At 45.6% G+C, this 26,738-nt stretch overlaps 1 protein-coding gene across 1 annotated transcript in view; it reads right to left on the bottom strand.

The window, feature by feature from the left end:
• PARVA (parvin alpha) overlaps window positions 1-26,318 on the bottom strand; it is a 151,951-nt gene extending 125,633 nt beyond the window's left edge. Inside the window, exon 1 of the mRNA XM_060261860.1 lies at window positions 25,799-26,318. Coding sequence (XP_060117843.1) covers window positions 25,799-25,934 — 136 coding nt within the window. The 5' untranslated portion in view covers window positions 25,935-26,318. The remainder of the gene's footprint in view (window positions 1-25,798) is intronic.
• Between the last annotated feature and the right edge of the window lie 420 nt (window positions 26,319-26,738).

Below are 26,738 nucleotides of genomic sequence, written 5' to 3' on the forward strand. Positions count from 1 at the left end.
TTAAGGTTTGCCACAAATACTGCAGCACGTGGCAACTGCTGGGGTGGGGAGGTGGGATATGGCAGGAGAGGATGCTTGTGGGAGCAGAAGGGGTAACGGGATTGGGAGAATATTTGATTGTGGTGTAATTTCTAAAAGTAATTTCTAAAGAAACAGTTTGTGTTGTTAATTAAAAGTTAAAGTTGTATTTCAGCTGTCTGAAGATCATTTGTTGAAGCCCAATGTGTTTTGTAAGTTGAACCTAAAGAGCAGAAATATACCATGCACAGGAATGCAGTCATTTCCCATAAATTGAATCATGTGATTTTCATTAATGATTTGTTCAGAATATCTGTGTTTTTAAGGTGGAATTTCTAAGCAGTGTTTTAAGAGGCCAAAGTATATAAAATCCTAGGTGGTATGGGGCCATGGACACTGTTCTGAATTGCCTCAAAATGTACTTGTACTCACTTTGTAGGATATGAGTTTGAAGTGAGAAGAACATTGCCACTAACTCTGAACTTTGTACATTGCTCAGAAATTGAGCACCCAGAAACTGTTTTGTATTCTGCCCTGGGTCAGAGACCCATGAATTTATTAAACAAAGGTATCTGTGATGCCTAGGGTTGCCAAGTCCAATTTAAGAAATATCTGGGGACTTTGGGGGTGGAGCCAGGAGTCTTTGGGGGTGGAGCCAGGAGACACTTGGGGCGGAGCCGAGAGCAAGGGACCTGGGGATTGGGAAGCCTAGTGGAAGAACGTCTCATTAGGGGGAAAAAAAAACCCGGCCGCTCTAGTGAGAATTCATTTGAGGCCCGCTGATTTCCACTCTCTTTCCTACTCGGGTGTAGGACCCCGACGTTACAAGGCTCGAAACCGGCTCATCCTCGCTTCGCCCAGCGAGTCCGCAAAGTAAACAGAACCCACACGCACAGTCCCCGCCCCCTTCCGGCCTGACCAATCAGGGTGGCGCGGCGGTTGGCGCAAGCTCCTGCCGTTGGGCCTAGCTGGGCAGGTCCCGAGGGAGCTAGGTGAGCCCGGAAGGTGCGGCTGCGGCGCCGGGCGCCATTTCCTCGGCACCTCCCGCGGTGACAGCGCAGCGGCATCACCGCTGACGTGGGGGCGACGCGCGGCTCTCGCCCGGCCCAATCCCTCCTCCCCCACCTACTTCCCCTGTGACGGGGGCGCCACGTACTTCGGTGAGTCGCTAGAGGGGGCGGGGACAAGGCGGGAGTGCGCAAGTCGGCGCGGCGGGGCAGTTGGAGGCTGCGGCTTTGGGGAGCTGAGAGGGGAAGCCCGGGCCGGCTCGAGCGCGCTGGGGCGTAGTCCTGGGACCGAGACCATCCTGGGGCCCGAATCCGAGCCTGCCGGCGCTCCGCCCTATATGCGACTCGAGGACCGCGAAAGAGCTCCCGGCCTTTGCGCCGTTCCCCTATTCCCTCCCCCCCCCGCTTCCATTTTTGGGGACAGCGGGGGAGGAGGGTGCAAACCCGGGGGTCCCCCGCTAGGGCGGGAGGGTTGGGACCCCTAGTGATGCCATAGTTTTGTCAATTTCAGTACAATCGAACTTTATTAATGAGGCAGAAACAAGACACCTGTAAGTGAACGTCCAGGGAAACTTATAAAATGTTCCCCTGAAGCTTTTCTGTATTGCCTTTTACTGTCAAATTTGTGACCATTGGTTTGTCCTATGCACATGATATGTGTATTTGCAGATCTTAAAGTGACTATTCTAAAAATGAATTTCAAAAACAGAACACAGCAAGAGACCTCTGAGATACCACTATAACTACTGGCAAACTCCCACCTTTTCCTGGGTTTGGCCCAGTCCATGGGCATTGTTGGGGGGGGGGTCTCCCTAAATTTATGGGGAGGGAGCTTCTCTATAAATTCATAGGTAGTGATAATGGAGGCCCCTCCCTGTGATGTCATTGGCTTCTCCCTATGATGTCACTGGATCAAATGCCTCTGACTGGGCCCCAGCCCACACCCCCGGGCAATTGAAAAGTCTACGCCCCTCCAGGGCAGTGAGGGCTCCCTGCAACCTTGAGCTCGGCAACTCTCTCTTTCTCTCAAGATTCCTGCAGGGGGGGATGTTTCTCTTTGATCTTTCCCCTCCAAGTGCAATGACACTGACCCCTTCAACAGCACCAACTTGGTTTAATTTAATTAGCATCCTTCCTGGTACCCTGGCACCCCCGCCTGAAAAAAATCCTGCTTACAGTCCTGGTGTGGAGTTCTTGTCATTGCTTGTTTATATGCTAACATTACACCACTCAGTGGTGGCAGATGAATTCATTCCTTAACCAATTGCTTTCTAGAAAACTCCCTTAAATCAAATGGGTTTTGATTGTAGAATCATATACTGTATAATACCTTATAAAGTCATATTGTTACTTAACTGCAAGAAGAATTTGTACAAATGCCTGTAAGGCTCAGATGCCTTCTTATGACTTATTTGTTCCTTGGAATTAACTTTTAAAACAGATAAAACATTGGAATGTAACTGGTATATAGTGAACTATAGAAACATATAGAGCACAGGATAATATTCTACATTTTTTCATCAAGAAATATGTATTAGATTTCCAAAGAATTCCAAATGAAGTATAATCATTTTTTAAAATGCTACTCTCTATTATGACAAATTTTTGGTCAGTTCCTATGAAGTCTGTTCAGCCTCCAGTTCGCTCAACTTTCATTATGTGCTAGAGCCACCTTGTGCTCCATAGAGCACCTGCAGCTTGTAAATTGTGAACTAGAAAATCCACTCCAAGACAGAACATGTCAGCAGACAAGTCTGAACAAGAGTTTAGCTATAATCAGAAAACCTAAATGGTCTGCTTAATAATAATTTTAAGAATTAAGTTATTAAAATTATTTTTATGCAATCAGTGCTAGCAGAATTTTGAAGTAAAATCTAAGCTGTTGCATGCCTTAAAAAAAAAAAAGATGTAGAGCAGGAAACTACCATGGGATATAGGGTTGTCAAGTCCCCTGTGCCCTGGAGTGAGGGATTTTTGTGTGTGCGCAAAGCGCGCACGCAATTCAATGACATCACCCAGAAGTGACGTCATCATGCCAGCGATACTGCACGTGGCCGCTCCAGGCATTTCCAGGAAAACTCTATGGTTTTCCCAGACGCTCTAGCCATTTGGGAGGGGGGAAACTCTATGGAATGTCCAGGTGATGCCATCGCACTGGCAACTTAGAGAGGAGGTTCCCCCTGCCAGCCCAATGTGGGCCAGCAGGTTGGAAACCTCCCAGGCTGGGGAATCCCCGCCTGGACCGGAGGCTTGGCAGCCCTAATGGAATATGAAACTGGGGAAAACTGCAAGCATAGTGGAGGGCAAATTCAACTTAAATGTGTTCTTCATAAATTAACATACTAGGATATATCTTTGAGGACTTAAGTTACAAGCATACCATCTAGAAACATTACACCCAAAGCATGGAAAGCAACCTTTCTGGCAATAATATGCCTTCCCAATTACTAAGGTTTGGGTATAAGGTATGACAGGAATGACCCTAACATTTGTAGAATACAAAGTTAATGGCTACAGTATGTGGCCAAGTAGTGGCTGTCCCATTATGCTATTCTCTTCTGCTTTGGACCATTATGTACTAAGATCTATAAAGATAAATCAAATTGGGTAGCCATGTTAGTCTGCCTAGAGTAGCAACAATAACCAGTAGCACCTTAAAGATTCTTCTCTAAAGAAGAGAAAAAGATCACAAAAACTCATACCCTGCCACAAATTGTTAGTCTTTAAGGCGCTACTAGACACTTGCTCTTTTCTGCCACTAAGATCTATGAGGTTCTTGCTCTTCCACAGGGCTTTTCTAACTGTAGATCAGAGAACAACAAAATAATCAACACTCTATGATGGTTCAGGATTTGTGAATATGTTACTGACCTATCAATGGATTAGGTGTTCTGATCAATGAATAGCCTAATAGAATTAATTATATAATTTGTATACCATCATTCTTGATATGGGGTATAGACACTGAGACTAACAATACCTGGTCTAATTCTCTTTATGCTAGTTTAAAGAGCATAGGATACCAAGTTTGGTGTAGTGGAGAGCCAGTTTGGTGTAGTGGTTAAGTGTGCGGACACTTATCTGGGAGAACCTGGTTTGATTCCCCACTCCTCCACTTGCACCTGCTAGCATGGCCTTGGGTCTGCCATAGCTCTGGCAGAGGTTGTCCTTGAAAGGGCAGCTGCTGTGAGAGCCCTCTCCAGCCCCACCCACCTCACAGGGTGTCTGTTGTGGGGGAGGAAGGTAAAGGAGATTGTGAGCCGCTCTGAGACTCTTCGGAGTGGAGGGCGGGATATAAATCCAATATCATCTTCTTCTTCTTCAAGTTGTCTTACACTGGTGGATTTTAAACAAAAAACATTTCCATTGCAGATTTATGCAAGGAAAGCAGCGGAATTATGGTGGTACAAACCTACCATGGTAGCAACTCCATCAGTGCAGAGGCCAGGAATGGATAAGAACATAAGATGAGCCTGCTGATCTGACCAGTGGTCCATCTAGTCCAGCATCCTGTTTCACACAGCAGACTTCCAGTAGCCCAATTCACAGGATTTGCGCTTCAACCCCCTAGTCAGTTTGGTTGCCCTCCTTTGTAATTTTTCCAGCTCTTAAATACCCTTTTTGAGATACAGAGTAAGTCAATGGGAGCCCACAAATTTAGGATTTCACTGTGAATTACTAACAAAAGCAGCTTTTTCCTAGTTGAAATTGGATTAAGGAGACTTCTATACAATCTGGGCGAATACTGTAAGGAGGAAAAAATTAACCATCAATTACTCAAAAAACTAAAATTATGGTATTTTGGAAAAGGCCAAAAATTTTCATTGGAGTATTCATGGCATTCCAATCGAGCAATGTAAAACTTACAAATATCTAGGCAAAGCTTTTAGTGAAAGCTTGAAATGTAAAATTTAAATCTTATTAACAAGAGCAGCTGCCTGCAAGATTACTTCCTATTACATAATGAGTAATAATACATTCACAGAAGTAACATCCAGGTCTAGGATACATATGGTGCACACTTTACTGACCTTACTTCAGCCTTTAATCTTAAAAATCATTTAGAAAAAATAAGTATTATGAGCTGTATACAGAATTTCAAAAGAGACTGCACCATAACTTTATACAAGGACATTACAATCTTGGAATTTAATCTCAATCCCTTTATTAATAATTCTTAGCATGGAGTTTGCCCTTTTCATTGCTGACGCTGAATCACTGAATCAACATTATCATTGAGCTTTCTGCTACAATCCCAAAATCTCTTTCAATTTCAGTCTCAGCCAATTCAGACACAATCACCATATATTTAAATTATGATTTGTGTTTCAATATGCATCACCTTACACTTACCAGCATTGAAATTAATCTGCCACACTGCAGTGGTTCTTCACAATCTGCCTTAGTTTTTACCATCCTGGATAATTAGGTTTCATCTACAAACCTGTCTATTACACAGCTCACCTATAATTCCAGATTATTTATACAGAAACTGAATATCACCAGTCCCAATACATGTAGGACTACTCACTTCCCTCCATTGCAAGAACTGTTCATTTATTACTACTCTCTCTGCTTACTGCCATTTATCCAACTTTTAGTCCATACGAATATTGGTCCTCTTGTCTTAAGGCTATTAAGTCTTTGTTAGGTCTTGTCAAAAACCTTTTGGAAATCCACATATATCCAGATGCTTGTTAACCTGCTCAAAGAACTCCAAGAGGCTGGTGAGGCAGGACATCCCCTTTGCCAAAGCCATGCTGATTTACCCATAGCAGACTGTTCCTCAGTGTGCTTAGGAATTCTCTCCTTTAATAACAGATTCTACTAATTTGAAATCGCTAATTTCCATTTTATTTTTGGCTTGGGTATACTTCTGTGCACACCCCTAGTTCGAACACTCATGTGCATATAGGAATTTGTAAGCCTAAGGCTGCATTGCTAACAGAGCTCTTTGACTGACTCAGTGCAATGTCTGATTCAGGTCAAGGTGGTGAAGAACAGTTTGTTCTCCCTCTGAGGCAGAGGACAGTGTTTCCACTGTCCAATCAGGGAGTCAGGAACATTTTTTGCAACTTTCTATCTCTTGCTTGTGGGAGCCACCATCTTCTTCTTTTCCTGCCTCTACAGTCTTGCCTTTATTTAACTCTTAAACTCTACATTTTTCTTACCCAGCTTTATTCAAGTTTACATATTTTCCCTTATAATCACCTTTACATATTTCCTTTAATTCTTTCACTATTCTTCCTTATATTCTAACTCATTTTTGGTGAAGCCCAACAAATAATATATAGAGGCCATCTTTGGCAGCGATGGCCGTTTTAAGAGTTCTTCTTAAACTCTAAATTTCTTACTCAACCTTATTCAATCATATAAATCTTCCCTCATAACTACCTTTATATACTTCCTTTAATTCCTTTCACTATTCTTCCTTATATTCTTACTAGGCTTGCCAGTCCCCAGGTCCAGGTGGGGGATCCTCCAGTTTTGTAGGCTCCTCCCTGCTGCCAGCCAGCCGGCTGGTGGAGGGAAGACCTGCCACAATAGCCATGATGTGCCTTTAAATCTCAGACAGGTTCAGAAGAATTTAAACAATGATTTTCCAGCTTTTTTGTGACATAAAGGAATAGAAATAAATTTGAAAACTTGTTTTCTGAAAAGATAAAAGCAACAATATAAACTGTAATGAGGATGGATCTGTGGATATTGGAGATAAAAGTGATGAAACGATATATTTTACTAAAGAAATGTTATTACAAATGGCGTTAATGGTGATTGTCAGAAGTGTGGTAAATCAGGTTTTCTTAGGGTGGCCAGACCGTCCCGGGCGCCCGGGAATGTCCCGGTTCTGCCCCCCTATTCCCGCCCCCCTATTCGCCGCCTTCCCCGCCCGCGCGCGGGGCCCGGCAGCGGTGGCGGAGGCCTCTCCGCGGCCTCCGCTGGTCGCTGGAAGCCCTCCAGAGACTCTGGAGGGTCTCCAGCGACCAGCGGAGGCCGCGGAGAGGCCGCGGAGCAGCCGGCGCTGGTCCCGGAAGGCCTTCCAGAGACTCTGGAGGGCCTTCCGGGACCAGCGCCGACCAGCGAAGGCCTCTCCGCAGCCTCCGCTGGTCGCTGGAGGCCCTCCAGAGACTCTGGAGGGCCTCCAGCGACCAGCGGAGGCCGCAGAGAGGCCACGGAGCAGCCAGCGCTGGTCCCGGAAGGCCTTCCAGAGACTCTGGAGGGCCTTCCGGGACCAGCGCCGACCAGCGAAGGCCTCTCCGCGGCCTCCGCTGGTCGCTGGAGGCCCTCCAGAGACTCTGGAGAGTCTCCAGCAACCAGCGGAGGCCGCGGAGCAGCCGGCGCTGGTCCCGGAAGGCCTTCCAGAGACTCTGGAGGGCCTTCCGGGACCAGCGCCGACCAGCGAAGGCCTCTCCGCGGCCTCCGCTGGTCGCTGGAGGCCCTCCAGAGACTCTGGAGGGTCTCCAGCGACCAGCGGAGGCCGCGGAGAGGCCGCGGAGCAGCCGGCGCTGGTCCCGGAAGGCCTTCCAGAGACTCTGGAGGGCCTTCCGGGACCAGCGCCGACCAGCGAAGGCCACTCCGCGGCCTCCGCTGGTCGCTGGAGGCCCTCCAGAGACTCTGGAGGGTCTCCAGCGACCAGCGGAGGCCACGGAGAGGCCGCGCAGCAGCCGGTGCTGGTCCCGGAAGGCCTTCCAGAGACTCTGGAGGGCCTCCAGCGACCAGCGCCGACCCGCGGAGGCCGCGGAGAGGCCGGCGCTTTTCGCTGGAGGTCCTCCAGAGACCAGCGGAGGCCCTCCCCGGCCTCCGCAGCCGCCGCCAGCCTCGCCAGCAGCACCAGCTGCCGGGAGGAGAGGCCGTCACCCGCCCTGGAAGAAGGTAAGCAGGGAGGGTGGGGGCCAAAAGCGGGGGGGGCTGGCGGGAGGGGGCGGTCTTCCTTCCCTCCCCCCTCCCTTCCTTTCTTCCTTCCTTCCTTTCTTCCTTCCTTCCCTCCTCCCTCCCTCCCTTCCCTCCTCCCTCCCTCCCTCCCTCCCTCCCCTCCCTCCTCCCTCCCTTCCCTCCTCCCTCCCTCCCCTCCCTCCTCCCTTCCTTCCTTCCTTCCCTCCCTTCCTTCCCTCCCTTCCTTCCTCCCTCCTCCCTTCCTTCCCTCCCTCCTCCCTTCCTTTCTTCCTTCCTTCCTTTCTTCCCTCCCTCCCTCCTTCCTTCCTTCCTTCCCTCGCTCCCTCCCTCCTTATGTTCTTATGTGACACAGAGTGTTGGACTGAATGGGCCACTGGCCTGATCCAACAGGGCTTCTCTTATGTTCTTATGTGACACAGAGTGTTGGACTGGATGGGCCACTGGCCTGATCCAACAGGGCTTCTCTTATGTTCTTATGTGATGCAGAGTGTTGGACTGGATGGGCCACTGGCCTGATCCAACAGGGCTTCTCTTATGTTCTTATGTGATGCAGAGTGTTGGACTGGATGGGCCACTGGCCTGATCCAACAGGGCTTCTCTTATGTTCTTATGTGACGCAGAGTGTTGGACTGGATGGGCCACTGGCCTGATCCAACAGGGCTTCTCTTATGTTCTTATGTGACGCAGAGTGTTGGACTGGATGGGCCACTGGCCTGATCCAACAGGGCTTCTCTTATGTTCTTATGTGACGCAGAGTGTTGGACTGGATGGGCCACTGGCCTGATCCAACAGGGCTTCTCTTATGTTCTTATGTGACGCAGAGTGTTGGACTGGATGGGCCACTGGCCTGATCCAACAGGGCTTCTCTTATGTTCTTATGTGACGCAGAGTGTTGGACTGGATGGGCCACTGGCCTGATCCAACAGGGCTTCTCTTATGTTCTTATGTGACGCAGAGTGTTGGACTGGATGGGCCACTGGCCTGATCCAACAGGGCTTCTCTTATGTTCTTATGTGACGCAGAGTGTTGGACTGGATGGGCCACTGGCCTGATCCAACAGGGCTTCTCTTATGTTCTTATGTGACGCAGAGTGTTGGACTGGATGGGCCACTGGCCTGATCCAACAGGGCTTCTGTTATGTTCTTATGTGACGCAGAGTGTTGGACTGGATGGGCCATTGGCCTGATCCAACATGGCTTCTCTTATGTTCTTATGTGACAATACTGACTTTGGTGGACCCAAGCACTGATTCAGTGTAAGGGAGCTTTGTGTTTGTGACTGGAGTGGACAATACTGACTTTGGTGGACCCAAGCACTGATTCAGTGTAAGGGAGCTTTGTGTTTGTGTCTTCTGGTGCAATTTTGTTCTCAGATCCTGTATTTACTTCATCAGTATATGGGATAAGGCACTTTCTCAACTGTGCTGCATAATGCAGCCTATTTATTTTGTCCTGTTTGCTCTGTTGGCTCTATCTGCGCCACCTTCATCACTTTCGGGGTGTGGATCCCCCAGTGGGGTGGTCTCCCGACTCCCTCCGCCGGCTGTTTCTGATAGCCCTGCGCCCCCTCTTTCATTTGATATGTGTCCCGTGCGGGTGCCACCCTCCCACCGGGAGATGCCGCAAAATGAGCCCCCTTGAGGCTTATGGCGGCAGGGCTCTGGGGAAGCGAGCTAGACTGCTGTTCTTTTGAGGGGTTATAGAGTGTTTCGAGCCCGTCCCTGTGGCATCGGTCCCATCGTTGTAGGGCCCAGGGGGCCGGCGCAGCGGCCCGCTGAAGCAGCCTGTCGGTCACTTCCGGGTTCCTGTCCTGCATCTCGACCTGTGTTATTAGTGACAGGCTGCTTCGGCGGGCCGCTGCGCCGGCCCCCTGGGTCCCACAATGATGGGACCGATGCCACAGGGACGGGCTCAAAACACTCTATAACCCCTCAAAAGAACAGCAGTCTAGCTCGCTTCCCCCGAGCCCTGCCGCCATAAGCCTCAAGGGGGCTCATTTTGCGGCATCTCCCGGCGGGAGGGTGGCACCCGCACGGGACACATATCAAATGAAAGAGGGGGCGCAGGGCTATCAGAAACAGCCGGCGAAGGGAGTCGGGAGCCCACCCCACTGGGGGATCCACACCCCGAAAGTGATGAAGGTGGCGCAGATAGAGCCAACAGAGCAAACAGGACAAAATAAATAGGCTGCATTATGCAGCACAGTTGAGAAAGTGCCTTATCCCATATACTGATGAAGTATATACAGGATTTGAGAACAAAATTGTTTCCGGCGGTGATATTTGGGGGATTTTGGGGGACGTCACAGGAAGTGCTGTGAAGTCACTTCCTGTTTCCGGCAGTGGCATTTGGGGAAAATGATGTCATTTGGGGGAAGTGATGTCACAGGAAGTGATGTCACTTCCCGTTTCCGGCAGGTGACGCGGGGAAATGATGTCACAGGAAGTGGTGTCACTTCCTGTTTCCGGCGGTGGCATGACGTCACCGGAAGTGACGTCACCGGAAGTGACGTCACCGGAAGTGACGTCACTTCCTGTTTCCGACGGCACACGCGCTCCGCGCGCGCGCCCCTGCCTCCCCCGTTCCCCCCCAAGGTGTCCCTGGCTGGCCCTCAGACATTATGGTCACCCTAGGTTTTCTCTATATCTGACGATTAAGGAAAATAACCAGTGTATTATGATTTTAAAACACAATAGTTTGGTATACTAAGTTATTGTGTACCTTTAATGTCAAAGAGAATTCCCGCTATTTTGCAGAGAGCATGGTGCAAAATGGCAGCCAGAAACAGAAGTTTCAAATTGGATGAGTTGATCCTTGTTTGAAAAAAGCAAACTGAGTGAGTGTGAATTGATTTTAAACATTATAGTGTTCTAATGGTTTGGGGATTAGTATTGATGTTATGTTTGTATATTAGCTCTGTGAAGCAGCATCAGTGAGAGATAAAGGCTGAAGAAAGACCAGGGACACAAAACTGTGGAGAAGCCTAGGAGTATGGTCCCATTCTCTCTTTGGGAAAACTACATCTATGTTCACAGTTAATAAGAGAAATGGACTTGAGGCATCAGCCCATTATAACATTGTGTGGACTTTTAACCAGACCTCTGTAAGAACTCTGGGTATACTGTGGAAGGCGGCCTCCTTAATGAAAGGAAATGTATGGTTAGTCACTAAGAATGTTGTTTGTATTATGTTAAATAGAATATATACACACATTACAGTGTGAAAGTGAAGTTTTTTCCGATTCTGTGAATTAGGCAGATCATAAGGAGGAAGGCAGGAAGGGTTGCATCAGTGCTTGGTTCTCGTGGCCCTTTCTTACACGCCCAGGGAAATGCTGATTGCCACTTTGGGGTCAGTCAGCAATTTTTCTCCAGGCCAATTTGGCAAGGAATTCTGGGAGGGGTTGCCATCTTTTGAACATGGAGCAGGAATCACTGGGGATGTATGTGTTGGGGGGAGATATCTGTGAATTTCCTGCATTGTGCAGGAGGTTGGACTAGATGACCCTGGAGGTACCTTCCAACTCTATGATTCTATTATCCTAATCACAAATACTAGCTTGGATACAGTATATAATAATTGCTGGTTTTGTGAACCACCTAGGCTATGCAACTCTTATGCTAGTACAACTCCCTACGGTCTTTGTAGCAGGTCTCAGCTCTTGTATGAGGTCTTTTTTGCTACTACTTTTGAACAGGCTCTTCAGACATTCAGCCATTGTATCAGCAAAAGCCTTCTTTCTTGACACTGAAGACACCATCTTGTTGTCTACCATGATCACTACTGAGGCAAAAAATGCTAAAATCACATGCCTTTAATCAGGAAAATTAACTCCAGATTATCATGCCAATAAAGGTTACTGAATTGAACTCCAGATTGCTATGTAACAGAACTCTTACAAGAATGAAGTACTGGGGTAAGGCTGATCAAATTCACAAAATTTATTTAAGAGACAATGAAATGATGCAATAATGATGACACAGGATCAAAATAGTAGTGGTGAATCCTAGATTCAAATTTCCACTCAGTTGTCTATTGCTATGATGCCTCTGTCCGCTTCCCTTCCTCAGAGGTAAGATTTTCCCTCTGTTTTTCTTTCTTTTTTGTGACTAAGCCACCCTAGTTATGTTTTCTTCTCTCCTGAAGAACTGTGGCTGTCCCACCCTGTCACAGTGTGATACTGGACTACTGGCTCAACCCAGGAACCTGAGGAAAGGATCAAGAGCCCCCATAAACTTAAATGGCACTCAAGGCATTTTGAAATTCTAGTTTAATAAAATATTTTATTCAACACAGAGAGAAAGGTCAGCTGAAATCAGGGATAAAATTTCCGAGGTAACTAAATATAGAACTCTTAAGTAAATCAGTACGGTATATGCAGAGACTTTAGTTCATATGTTTCAGGTTACTGAGAGGTTCATTAGCAGTTCCCAGTGACATAGGATCTTTAAGATAAGAGGCTTTTGTTCCAGTGTTTCCCAAACACTCTAGTTGGTTTCCAGAAGGCTGGTACACTCTATCCAGTATCCAAATCCCTTCTCAAAACATACCAGTACTTTTCTTGAACTTTACTGACCCTCTTCAGGTTTCACAAGACAGTTTCTACCTACACCAGCTCAAGGATCTTTCCACTCTTTCCACTCTTCAGAACTATCTCCCTGTTTTGACTGGGTAGGGAAATTTCTTCTCTCACTAGAAGATCTCCTTTTTTTGGCCTGAATGGGAGTTTTCTCCTAACTACCCACTCCTCTTGCCAACTTCTCCCAGTTCACCATCTGTGTTAAACTGCTCTCAGTCAGGGCTGAATTCAGACTGAATTCTCCTTAGCATCCAGTTCAGAAGTCTTTCTCTGTTCAACTGATGTTAACCAATCAGATCTCTTGGAACAGCCTGTCTCTCAAGGCTCTCTTCACAGTCCTTTACCTTGTACAGCACTTCTAAGCTTTTAAAAGTGCAGTCCACCACAGTTGCCTTGAACAAGTAACTCTCTCTGCCTAACTTACTCCACAGGCTTGTTGTGAAGATAAAGTGGGAGGCAAGTAAGAATTATGTATGCTGCCCTAAGCGCCAAAGTACAGGAGAAAAATCAAATAATTAACATAGGTTTGGTTTACTTCTGTGACATGTTGAAGTCTTGAAAGACTGCCACCACAAAAAAATCAAACCCTCACCTTCCCTACCCCACCACAAGACAAAATGTATAGGTACCTAAAAGGTGCCAAGGTCCTCGTGGATAAATCAGAAACAGTAGCATGATCCAGCATCATTTGCTGGAATGACTTGGAAGTGGGCCACATGGAACATTCAGTAGATTCCACAGTAGTCTTTCTCTACCAAGCTTCCAACTCAACAAATGCAACATAGGCAAGCTGTGTAGCTTGAAGGACACTGCTATCCATACTAGTTTTCCTGGGCATCTCATTAGGACGTATTTAGAACTACTTTCTCCACACTGCTGATGTCTGTGCCATACTCCCTGTAATGTTTTAATCCAAATTTAGTAGTATTCTATGTTATCGAAGGTTTTCATGGCCAGAGTTCATTAGTTATTGTAGATTTTTCAGGCTATAAGGCCGTGGTCATGGCATTGTGAGACCTGACATTTCGCCAGCAACTGTGACTGGCATCCTCGGAAGTATAATCCAGAAAACTGGAGTTCTCTCTGTGTCAAAGTGAGAAGAAGATGGTAGGCAGGTAATTTATATCTACTCAGGAAGATGGGGTAGGGCTGAGTCATTATCTTATAAGAGCTTTCCAGGCTGTGACATGCTAATGGAGGAGCATTCCTGAGGAGATTATTTGTATATGGATTGGCTACTGAAATTCTAATCTTATCTGTAGTGCTGTTGTAAACTGTAGAGCATTTTGTGCTTTTCAGGACTGGAAACCATGCCCTATAGTAGTATTCTCTTACTTTCTATTTAAAAGTTAGATTCCATTTTAATTTTTGAAAACTTTATTATAAAATTGTGCTGTATATGTACTATTGGCATGACTAGCATACTTTAGCATATCATTGCCACAAATCTGCTGGTTGCAAAAGAAGTTATAGTACAAACTATACAGGCAGAAGACACAGATTGCTCCACCATCCCGAGTGTAAAGTTTCCATTGATGGATTTTCATTGTTGAACTGCTTTCCCTTCATATGTTGCATACCTGTATAGCATCAAGAGGAAACAAGTTTCAGATCTCATCTCACGCAAGAATTAATCTTAGGTAAACCTCTATATAACCTACTAGTAAACACAGGTATCTTACATTTTCCTTGCAATACCAGAGCTAGCCATTCCTAAGAAAGTTTACAATACAATCTTTGGAGGGTCACTATGAAATATTTTAATAATTTTCAAATTATCTTAATTTAAGCAGCAGAGTACTCTTTATGCTCAGTATTGAGAGGCAGCATGATGTCATAGTTATGTGTTGGGCTAGAATCTGGAACACCCAAGTTCAAATAATCATGATCCCACAGAAGCTTGCTGGGTGATGTTGGGCCAGTCACTGTCTCACTTGAACTAGTATGAGCAGCAGCCTCTAATCTGGAGAACCATGTTTGAGCCCCCAGTTCTTCACCTGAAGCCTGCTGGGTGACCTTGGGCCAGTCATAGTTCTTTCAGAACGTTCTTAAAAGGTGCCTGTTGTGGAGAGGAGGAGAATGTGATCATAAGCTACTCTGAGCCTCCTTAAGGTACAGAAAAACAGGGTACAAAAACTAGCTCTTCTCTTCTTCAGACTAGCCTAGCTCACAGGGTTGCTGTGAGAATCAAGTGGGGGTGAGGAGAATGATAACAGAAACCACTTATTTTGGGTTCTCACTGAAGAGAAAGGCACAGTATAAATATGAAAAATAAATATCTCCAGTATGTTCTGCAGCACTTTTCTACTGCGTTTCTAAAAATCAATATTATATGTTTAAATGCATATTTTTTTACATTAGACAGCTGGCCCACTTAATACATAACTAATAGAGGAAGCTCAGTTCCAAGTAAAGTTATATAAACTAATCCTCAGGCCTGGTATGCAGATTTTTTTTTTTTTTTAAAGACAAAAATATGAACAGAATGTTTAGAACCATCTCCCACAAAAAAAAAAAAGCCTTATTGAGACCTCAAGAGGGATTGAGCATGGCCTCATTCAGAAACAGATCAGCCTATGCCAAAGACTGGGAATCAAAAGCTGTGCAAAAAACCAAACATACACACTACAATTTTGCCATCTATAAAGGCAGTTCATGCACCTCCCAAGCACTTTAATCTTGGAGGCAGTCTATTTGTGTGTGTCAAATTCAATAAGCCTGCCCTTCAAAGCAGACATATACCTGTGTCCTATAACAATTCCTCAGAAGCCAGTATTGGCAAGAAAGGCAAAGAGAACAAAGGCATATATCTTAGAGGAGCAGTTTAGGGCAATCAGGAAAAAAAGGTGGGTTTACATAGCCATTCTTCTCCAGCTACAAGTCAATTTTGTTTATTACCTGTTGTGAGAGTTACATTGAAGAAGATCTTTTGACAGATCCAACAGATTCATTAAATGCTCCACATGCACAGAAGCTGTGCGACCCAATAGATACTGGAATCCTTAACAGAATATCTTTCCACAATGAACAAATCAAGGATGAAGGGAAATCAGCAGCAATCATCAGTACAGTCCAAAGATATATAAGACCATAAGAATGTAAGAGATACTGTGCTGGATAATGCCAATGGTTCATCCAGTCCAACATTCAGTATCACACAGTCGTCAAAACACAAGTGTTATCAGGAGGTCCACCAGTGGGGCCAGAACTCCAGAGGCCTCCCACTGTTGCCCCCCCCCAAGCACCAAGAATACAGAGCATCGCTGTCCCAGAAATAGTGTTCTATCTATACACTGTGGCTAGTAGCTACTGATGGACCTCTGCTCCGTATATTTACTCCCTCTTGAAGTTGTCTATGCTTGTGGATGTCACAGCTTCCTGCAACAGTAAATTCCACCTGTTAATTACTCTTTGAATGAAGAAATATTTCCTTTTATCTGTTCTAAACTTACAGATAATCAATTTCATTGCATGCACATGAGCTCTTGCATTGTGAGAAAGACAGGAAAGTACTTCTCTACTTTCTCTATCTCATGCATAATTTTGTAAACCTCAAATATGTCACCCCTCAGTCACTGCTTCTTCAAGCTAAAGAGCCCTAACCTCTTTAACTTCATAGGGATAGTGGCCCATCCCCTTAAACATTTTAGTTGCCCTTTTTTTGCAGCTTTCCCCAATGCTATATTTTTGAGGTGCGGTGACCAGAACTGTACACAATATTCCAAATGAGGCTGCACCATCAATTTATACAGGGGCATTACACTATTTCCCCTGTTCTGTCAGCCCCCTTATCCCAGAGTCAGACTGGCCTAGAGTTACTCAGTAAGCTTTCATGGCATAGTGGGGATTTAAACCTGGGTCTCCCAGATCCTGATCTAAAATTCTAACAGCTACATCACACTAGCTATCATAGGGTGGCAGCTTTAACACTAACAAACACCTGGGCCTGAGCAAGTCAGGCAAGTGCTGTGGTACCATGTTGCCTGGTGGCTGAAGCCAAGTCTGGCCCTCAAAGGCCAAAACAACCCTGGAAACATCCTGCCCCCTTCCCTGTCTTTTTCTTACAGAAACCAAGGTTTTAAGGTTCCCAATACAGTTGTGATTGTCTAGAAATGTACATTGACAGCATTAATTTCTTAAAGTTATAGGTGCTGTATTTTTTTCAGACGTCAATCTTTTTCTGCAAACCTAGAGCTTTCTCAAATTTATTGAAAAATTAGTGTTGCCTTTCATGGCTGCAATCTCTGGATTTAATTACTCACAAATGGAGTCACTTTGAAAATTATATTGACAAGTGAGGACATGCAAGGACCTGAGGAGGCCATTTCACTTTCACGCCCCCTACTATTTCCTTTTTTCTTTCCCTGAAAGTGCTCTTTTCCCATGTCCTTCTCTTCTTTCTACCCACCAGCCAACCTATATTTGTCTTCTCTATCTTCAGCTTTCCCACTTTTCCTTACCCTGGCAGCCTCTTCCCAGGAAAACTGTGGCCAAGTTATAGCGCCAGTTATTGACTTGGGCCAGGCTATAGGGCCAACCTCCAGAGTTCTCCTGGAAATACAAGTGATCTCCCAACTACAAAGATCAGCTTCCCTGGGGAAAATGGCACTGCATCTCTGCTGAGCTCCCTGCCTTTTCCAAGCTTGCAACCTGAAGTTGGCAGCCCTACCAGGCCCAGTTGGGTGGTAGGAAACCTGCAAGGACTTACAGAGGACACCTCACTAGGGTTGCCAAGTCCAATTAAAGAAATATCTGGGGATGGAGCCAGGAGACATCGGGGCGGAGCCAGGAACAAGAGTGTGACAAGCATAATTGAACTCCAAGGGAGTTCTGGCCATCACATTTAAAGGAACCGCACACCTTTTAAAATGTCTTCCTTCCATAGGAAATAATGAAGGATAGGGGCACTTTCTTTTGGGGCTCATAGAATGGGACCCCATGGTCCAATCGTTTTGAAACTTGGGAGATACTTTGGGGAGAGTCACTGGATACTATACTGAAAATTTGGTGCCTCTACCTCAAAAAACAGCTCCCCCAGAGCCCCTGAAACCTCCAGATCAATTCCCCATTATACCCTATGAGAATCAATCTCCACATAGAGAATAATGCTCAGCAGACGTGTCTGTCCCCCCCATTTCTGGCGACTCTGAAGGGGATGGGCCTTTCTACTCACGAGTTGCTGCCAACTTCTTCAAAGTAACACAGACACACCATCCCAAGAGGAAGCCTTTCAATCAGCGACTGAAGCATCCGGAAGTAGAAACGCACATGGTCCTCCGGGGGTGGAGCTCCCCCCCCCCGCCAGCCAGACTCCCCAAGGAGACGCCACCCAGCAGCCAGAGAGGATGCAAGGACTACAAGTCCCAGCATGCACCTCGCGAAGGGAGGCCGGACTGGAGCGAATAGCAGGCCGGCAGTGGGTGGGTCTTTGTGACCCGGAGGAAGGGAGAAGCCTGAAGCCAGGCAGGGAAAGAGACACAGCGCCGTTCCACCCCCCCCCCCTATCAGTTTTTTAGAGAGCAGGGGATTAGGCTGCTAATCCAGCGGTCCCCCAGCAGGGCGGGGGGAGGGGGTTGGGAAGCCTACACCTCACTGCCCCCTGTATCTCCCTATTTTTCTTCTCCTGGCAGCCCCCATAGTTTCACATTTCTTTACTTCCTTCCTACACACCAAGCATTCTACTTTTTATCTGCACCCAAAATTAAGCTGTATTTATTTTCATTTATACTCTGTCTTTCTCTACAATGGCGACACAAACCAGCTCACATCATTCTCCTCTTCTCCATTTTATCCACACAATAACCCTAAAACAGAAGATAGGCTAAGAATATGCATCTGGCAGATCAAACAGTTTCCATGGCAGTGGGGATTCAAATCTGAATCTCCCGGATCATAGTCTGAAACTGTAACTACTACACCATTGCGGTTTTGAAGGGTGACTGCTGCTGAACAGCAGCAAGCAGCCAGTCCTGCATGAAATAGGTAGCAAATTGGTAGCAGGCAGCTTGATGGTTGCTGGTGGGCCTAGCCTCAATCATACCTTCCTCAAAAAACAAAGAAGCCCTGTCCCTGCTCCCTCGCTCCGCCTTTCATCAACAGAAACCAAGGCTTGAAGGTTACCAACACTATTCTAGTTGCCTAGAACCACCGGACCCTCCCCCACCCCACTGAGAAGACATTAATTTCTTAAGGGGTACTGATTTTATAACTTGGGAGTTATAAGGATTTTATAACTTAAAGGGTACTGATTTTATAACTTTCTTAAGGGGTACTGATTTTTATAAACCTCAATGTATTTTCCTTCAGAATTTACATTTTTCTGCAGCCTTGGGGGCTTGTCTGTTCATGTTCCTGGTCTCTGGATTTAAGGATCCACAAATTTGGCCATGTTGAGAGTTAAATACATTAAATCTATTCTTATATGGCACTGGTGTATCATCCTTTACCTCCCTTTCTCAGTCTGACATCATCACAAGTAGCATAAATAAGCCAGGTCAGGGAGTATAGTTACTTGCTAAAAGTAAGATGGTAAACTGCTAAAAGTAAAGATGGTAAACTGCAGCAAGTGATAAAGTAACCAAAGATTCTACTCCCCCCACATCATTCAACATTGACAGCAACCACCACCCTCAGCTACTGGAATTTGATCAAGCTGTTAAAAAGTATAAACACCATAAATTGTAGGCAGCTTGTCCTCTGCAGATACTGATGCAAAGATCTTCCTTAGTCAATACCATATATTCCTGGATGAATATTGCAATCTAGCTTCACGTCTGGATTCAGAACCCTAATGGTAGTGGCTACTTGGAGCTTTACCTGAAGATGGATAGAGGCAATGCTCTTCTAAGAGTTCTGCTGGATTTGTAATTTACAGGGATGGTACTCGTTTTTATTTTTATTTTACTTCTTTACTCATAATTTGAGCACACACCGTTTCCACCAGAGAAGCTGAGTCATCTGTGGGCCTTCCGATGTTGACAGGGTTCTACGTGCTGTTAGGCTGATCATGTCCCTGCTTGACCCATGTCCCTCATGGCTGGTCAAGGCCAGTAATGAGAGGATTCAGGACCCTGTGTAGGATATCTCTTCCTTGGAGACAGGAGTGTTTCAGGAGGGCCTCAAGGAACTTGTGGTTGTACAGCTCTTGGGGGAAAAAATCTTTGGATCCTTTAGATTCAGCCAATTACCTCCCAGCCTCAAATTCACTGTTTCTGAGTAAGGTAATTGAGATAGCAACAGCCAAACAGCTCTAGGGCTTTCTGGAGGACACATTGGCGCTGGACCCGATCCAGTCTGACTTCTGCCCTGGCCATGGGATGGAGACTGGGCTGGTTGCCCTGACAGATAATCTCTTTAGACAGCTAGACTGAGATGGATCAGCACTGCTGCTCTTACCCTCACAGCAACATTCAACACAGTTGAGTACAATCTTATGACTCACCGCCTCACCAACATGGGAATACATGGGGTAGCTCTTCAGTTACTTTCCTCCTTTCTCCACAGTCAGGGACAGAGTTGCACAGGGTGAGGATGTGTCCACTAGGCACCCCCTGTTGTGTGGGGTTCCTCAGAGGGCACTCCTCTCCCCAATGTTGTTTAACATCTATATATGCCCACCTTGCTCAGCTGGCATGGAGTTTCGAGCCCAGCTATACCTGTTGTTGGGTGACCAGACAGCCACTGTCCCCTAAAATCTGACCAAGGAACCGGAAACCATGGTGGTCTGACTAAGAAAAACAAGGTTGAAGCTGAATTCATCAAAGACAGAGGTTCTGTGGCTGAGAAGGACAGGATTGGAGTGCAGACTACCGGCTCTTGACCGGGCACCACTGATACTAGCACTATCAAGAGCCTGGATGTGACACTGGATATCTCCCTCTCGATGGAGGCCCAGGTCATGCATAGTGTCAAGTTTGCATTTTTCCACCTCTGCCAATCCCAGCAACTGGCTTACCTATCACATCCTGATCTAGCCACAGTAATCCACGCAACAGTCACCTCCAGACTAGACTACTATAACTCACTCTTTGTGGGCCCACCCTTGCGACTGACCTGGAAACTCCAATGGGTCCAGAATGCACTGATGCGAGTCCTGATGGAAATGCCATGGATGGCACATATTCAACCAGTGCTTCACCAGCTACACTGGCTCCCAGTGGAATATCGAGTCAGATTCAAGGTTTTGGTTTTTACTTTTAAGGCCTTGAGTGGTCTGGGACCAACATATCTCCTCCATTATGCCCTTGGAAGAGCCTTGCGCTCCACTGTTAACAACACTCTGGTGATCCCTGGCCACAGGGAGGTTTGGCTGTCCTTGACCAGGGTCAGGGCTTTTTTGGTTCTGGATCTGACCTGGTGGAATTCTCTGCCAGATGACATCAGGGCCCTGTGGGACCTTATGCAATTCTGCAGGGTCTGTAAGGCAGAGATCCTCCTCCAGGCTTTTGGTTGAGGGCAGCAACGGTTTACTTTTCAGTTTACTATTTGTGTTACAAAAATGCAGTGGCTTGACTAAGTGTTTGCATATTACTACAAGAGCCAGTGCAGCCTAGTTGTCAGAGAATCAGACTAGCATCTAAGACAGGGGTGGCCAAACATGCTTAGCGTAAATGCCACACAGAATAAATGTCAGATGTTTGAGAATCCCAAGACATGAACATCAGATATTTAAGAGCTGCAAGACAGGAAGGAAGGAAGGAAGGAAGGAAGGAAGGAAGGAAGGAAGGAAGGAAGGAAGGAAGGAAGGAAGGAAGGAAGGAAGGAAGGAAGGAAGGAAGGAAGGAAGGAAGGAAACAATGGATGGGAGAGGTCGAAAGGAAGCAACTTTAAATGCATTATCCAAGCTGGCCACAGTTTGGCCCCCTCGATCTAAGAAATGCTGATTCAAAATATCCACTCTGTCATGGAAACTTGGTGGGGTAACCTTGGGCCTGTGATCTCACATACAGCCTAACTGACCTCCCAGAGTGGTTGTGAAGGCAAAATGGAGGAGAACAGAACAAGCCACTCTGGGTCCCCACTGGAGAGAAAGGCAGCGTATAACAGAAGTAAAGAAATAAAATAAATGAATATAATTCTAGAATGGTAGCTAGAGGCCACACATGAACAAATCTAAAATTTCTGATTTTTCAGGACATTATTTATCCTGATACATCAAAAAAGAGACTGTATTTAACTTTCAGATTATCTGATATTTTATAAGGTATAGGCCATTCAAGCTAAACATCACATTAACTAGCAACATTAGGTTCTTTTCTTGGCTTGCACTTTTCCCAATGGCACTGATAAGATGACAGCATGACTTTAAGAAATAAGAGAAGAAAAACCCGAGTCACAAAAGCTAGAGCAAGATTTGTTCTTCTTGCACCATCAAAACTAAGTAAGCCAAGAAGAAGAGTGGGCAAATTACTTAAATTGAAGTCATATCAACTAGGAAACTGACTGAGACACACATGGTACCATAATTGCACGCCATCAAATTCATGGGTCCAAACTGTCTGTTTTCTATCTGCTCCTACACCAATTTAAGCAATTTTGAACTTTGCTCTCCCTTGGTGAGTGTTTCAGAGATTTATTAGAATGTCAGGGTCCAATTGTTAAGATTCTGTAAGACAGGTTATTACAAGGTGTGGGTTTTTGATGTCTATCACTGAATCCCAGGAACACTGAACGAGCACAATCACTGGGGCTTTACTCACCCTGGAAACCCATAATATAAGATAATGAGATACTTCAGTAAGAGGGAGAAGGAGCAGCAGGGTTTGTTCTCATTTCCCACTGCTAAAAAATACTTCACAGAAAATGGTTCTGATCGCTGTGCTTTTAAAACACTGTATTTCTAACTACCAGAAATCACCACTGTTAATATCCCAGATTTTATATCTGTCTATTGCAAAGGTTGAATCGGTGTTAATCCCATATGATTAACCTTTTCATACTTCTCACTCCATTCACAGTTGCACTATTGTGTTAGAATACAAGAACATTCATATAAAATATTTCAAGGGATGATCAGTGTGCTCTGGAGCTGGTTTAATTACCTATTTTAAACAATTGAGCATTGATAACATAGATCATTCTTACATCTAGTAGAACATACCAGCTTTTGAAAACATTCAGCTAAGACATACAAATGTGATTTGCAGAGCGCTACCCTTCATATCAACTGTGGTATCTGAAGCAACAGTTCAGCAGCCACAACATCAACCACTTGTGCGTGTGTGTGAGCACCTGGAAGTCATGGTGACTTCTGGTGACTGACCCCTATTGGGGCCCTGGAAGATATTCAGAGAGGTGGCTGAATACAGCCTGCCCTGTCCTCCCTTCTCCTGGTATTCCAAGGAGGTCTCCCATCCAAGTACTTGCCAGAGTCAACCCTTCTTAGCTTCTGAGATCTGATGAGATCAGGCTTGCCAGGGCTATCCAGATCAGGGCAGCAACATCCACTTTAGTGTAAGGCACAGCTCACATTAAACTGTACTTCTGGTACCACCCAAGTGAAGTACTTATCCAAAAACAAGCAGAATTTTTTGTGGGAGTAATCCTAAACAGGTTTAGTCAAAAGCAATTCCCATTTTATTCCATGAGACTTATTCCCAGGAAAATGTTCTTAGGATTGCAAGCTGTGCACCACTCAGTGGCAACTAGCACAGCACCTTTCATACGCTCTCCATTTTTCAGCATTCGCATATTTTCTGGCTACCACAAATGAAAACAGTAATAGTGAATCTGCTACATGCAAAAGATACACTAACTGCAATATTCGGAATTATTAACTTAAACGTTTTATAAGATCAAAACATATAATGTGTTATGTGCTGGGGTGGGGTGGGGGTACAGTTCTACAAAATTACATTTTTTCTTGCAGTTTACAAGAACTGTCCACTTTGCAAGAACTGTCAAGTGTGATGGGCTTTTTAGTTTACAAGAACTGTTCCTAGAGATAATTCTAACTCCTTGGAGGAGACTTTCTGCAAGCAGTAGTAAAATGTACAGAATATTATAAATGTGACAAGATATGTTATTGAAAGGCAACAGAACTACAAGAACATAAAATATTCTTTCTATGTACACGTGTTGAAACAATGTTTTAAGTATACAAACGCACACACATATACAGTGGTGGCCAGTAGAAAGTGCTGTCAAATCCCAGCTGATCTATGGTAACCCTGTAGGGTTTCAAAGCAAGAGAAGTTCAGAAGTGGTTTACCACTGCCTGCCTCTGCATAACTACCCTGGACTTCTCCCCGGTGATCTCCCACCAAATACTAACCAGGGCTGACCTTGCTTCGCTTCCAAGATCTTACAAGTTCAAGTTAGCCTGAGCCATTCAGGTCAAGGCACATATGTTGGTGGGTGGGGTGTGTATATAAAATTAAAAATTAGTAATTCTGACACCATCTACTGCCATTCATCGCACTTCTGTCAGACTTTCTTAAGTCTAACATTGTCACTTTCTCTTCAGGTTCCATTCTAATCTTAAATATCAATCTGGCCATGTAAACCTGTTTTGCCTCTTCCCTTAGTGGGCATGTTTGCAGAACATAGGTGTAAATCTTTCATGTGTAAGCCCATCTGAAGAACTGGAACACAAATGGTTATACCAATAAATCTGACTATAAATAACAGATTATGTGATTTCCACAAAACAGACTGCCTATCATAAGCAGCAATAAGACTGGGTTATTGTAATGTACTCTACACTGGACATCACTTAAAGACTATCCAGAAACTGCAGCTGGTACAGAATATGGTTGCTCCTTTACCAACTAGATTTTGTGATCATGTGACTCTAATTTTAGAACTCCTCAAATGTTTACCTATATGCTCCCAATTCTAAGTTAAAAGCCTAAAATAATTTGGGACCCACATACTTCAAGGACCATCTAGCCATATATGAACCTGAGATTCTTGCAGCTCTTCCTCCTGTTTCCTCCTCCCTTAGGTTTATTAGACCTGCCACAGCTCAACAGTAATTTTGGGCAGTGATTTTAGCCTTTTCAAATTTTTCCAAAGAGGAAACAATATTTTCAGAAACATTATTTGTCAACAGACTTGTATTTCACTCTGAATATGCATCTGTTAGTTCATACAGATATGTCTACATTATACCTATGGTACACACAAACCAGAAAGATAAAGTTCACAGATATAAAAAAAGGCTGAGTCCTACAAGAAATGTATAAGTTCCAATTGTGGTGATATTAAGTACCCTATTGTTCGGTGCATCAATAACAAGATGCTTTGCCATCTTCCAACTCCAATAATGCAGTTATTAAATAAGCACATGTTTTAAGTGTTCAAGTATTTTCATGGAAAGTCTTAAGAACCTTTATAGTAGATCGACATTAGTCTTTTGAAATAGCTTCCACTCTTCAAGACAAAAACCATTTTCTCAGCATCTTAGCCAAAAAGTTTACTCAGGGCACTGCAGCTTTTTAAACACGGTGTGATAAGCGTCTTTCAAGAATCAAACTGGTTCCAAAAATTACTTTCCCCAAGTTGCCAAAATAGATTCAGGGGGTAGCAACAAAACGAACTTCGAATCCAGTGGCACCTTTAAGACCAACAAAGTTGTATTCAATATATAGGCTTTCGTGTGCCCACACAATAAAGGTGCCACTGGACTCGGATTTTGTTAAATTGCCAAAAGATACTTAAAAGGTCACCGACGCCTGACACTGGGCTAGCTGCAGCAATTGCTATACATCAAGATAGACACTTCCCAAGAGTGCTATGCTCTGGCCTCTTCTCCTTCCTCATTTTAGAGAACACATTCAAATGCTTAAACATCGGATTTCCATTCTGAGAACAAACTTCTTCCCAGCACCAGCGGCTCCTTCCAAGAAGGCCCCAGAACAAGAAGGAAATCTGGAGCCCTGCCAGCCCGCCCAACCCAGGAGGGTCTGCAAAAACAGGCAAAACCTTTGAAAAGCTAGTAAGCTGGCGGGAAGGCCGCTTCCTGTAACAAAAAAGGCCAGCTGATCAGCTGAAAAAGCCCATCACAATTCGGAATCTGCTCTGGGCTACAACATTTTTCAATAGTAATGAAGTGTTCCTCCAGGCAGAGGCTGGCTGCCTGCCAGCCGGGACACACCCAAACCCAACAGGCCTGGCAAGCCACAGATCCCCGACAGCCGCTCAGCCGCCGCCTGCACCAAGTTAGAGGGCAGCACAGGGCACCTCCGACTCCCTCCTCCCCTCTCATGCCCCACCCCCTTCCTCTTTAAAGGCGCTGCGCAAAAACATGGGTGGCAAATCTAAGGTCTCACCCCCCCCCCCCTTCCTTCCTTTCTGTTTACCTTCTTTCGCTTTTTTCCTCCTTGCCAAGGTGCCTCCAAGTTTGCCCAAGAAGGAGTCATCTTTCTTTCGGGAAGGGGGCGACTTGGGGGTTGGAGACTTAGGGACAGAAGGCGATTTCTGAGGAGAGGTTGCCATGCTGATAGTCCCGCAAAGCGCCCGAGCTTCGGAGAGCAGACCACGTTACAAAACCCTAGCCCGAGTCAGTTAGAGGCGGCTGGTCCCTATTCTCAACGGAAGCGGAATTATTCCAAGCATTCGAGGCTGTTCTCTCTCGCTCTTTGCCTGCTTCCTGCCTTCTTCCCTCCCTCTCCCGGCGCACACCCGGAGAAGGATTTTCTCTCTTCTCACAGAAAGACAGGCGTAGTCAGAGCAGCGGCCGCAGAGGCGCTACTACGCTCTTCCCCTTTCCGTCCTCACCACCCCCGTCCCGAAATAGTAACTTCGACTGCAAAAATATGGAACTGCAAGGACGTGCAAGCACAGCCTCAGCCCAGACGTGCCTACTCGGAAGGAAATCTCACTGTGTTCAATGAGGTTGACACGCCAGCAAGCATGCGTGCTCATTCAATCGAAAAGAAAGCCACAGTGGGCGTAATGTTGAAGAAAAACCCCTGTTGAAACGGGCATGAGATCAAATGGGAGGAGGCTGGGCAAGAGAAAGAGGTTTGCGCTGCTCTTGGAATTCAGTAAAAGGTTCCAAACTTGACAGGAAGTTGGAGGGAGGCTGCCCCCTCCCCCCACGATGGATGAGAGGGTTCAGCCAATTCCCTAGTAAGGTTAGCTACAGCAACCATGAGAGGCGAGGGGAGTGCCGCCAACGGTGGTCTCAGCCTGTGAGTACAGCGTGTGTAAAGGGAGAGACGTCGCTCTTTTCAGTGTACAGCCGCGCTGAATGGACTTGAGTAAGAGTTCTGTGACTTTTGTATATTTCCTAGACTC

This window comes from Heteronotia binoei, chromosome 21, assembly GCF_032191835.1.
Source record: "Heteronotia binoei isolate CCM8104 ecotype False Entrance Well chromosome 21, APGP_CSIRO_Hbin_v1, whole genome shotgun sequence".
Lineage (NCBI taxonomy): Eukaryota > Metazoa > Chordata > Lepidosauria > Squamata > Gekkonidae > Heteronotia > Heteronotia binoei.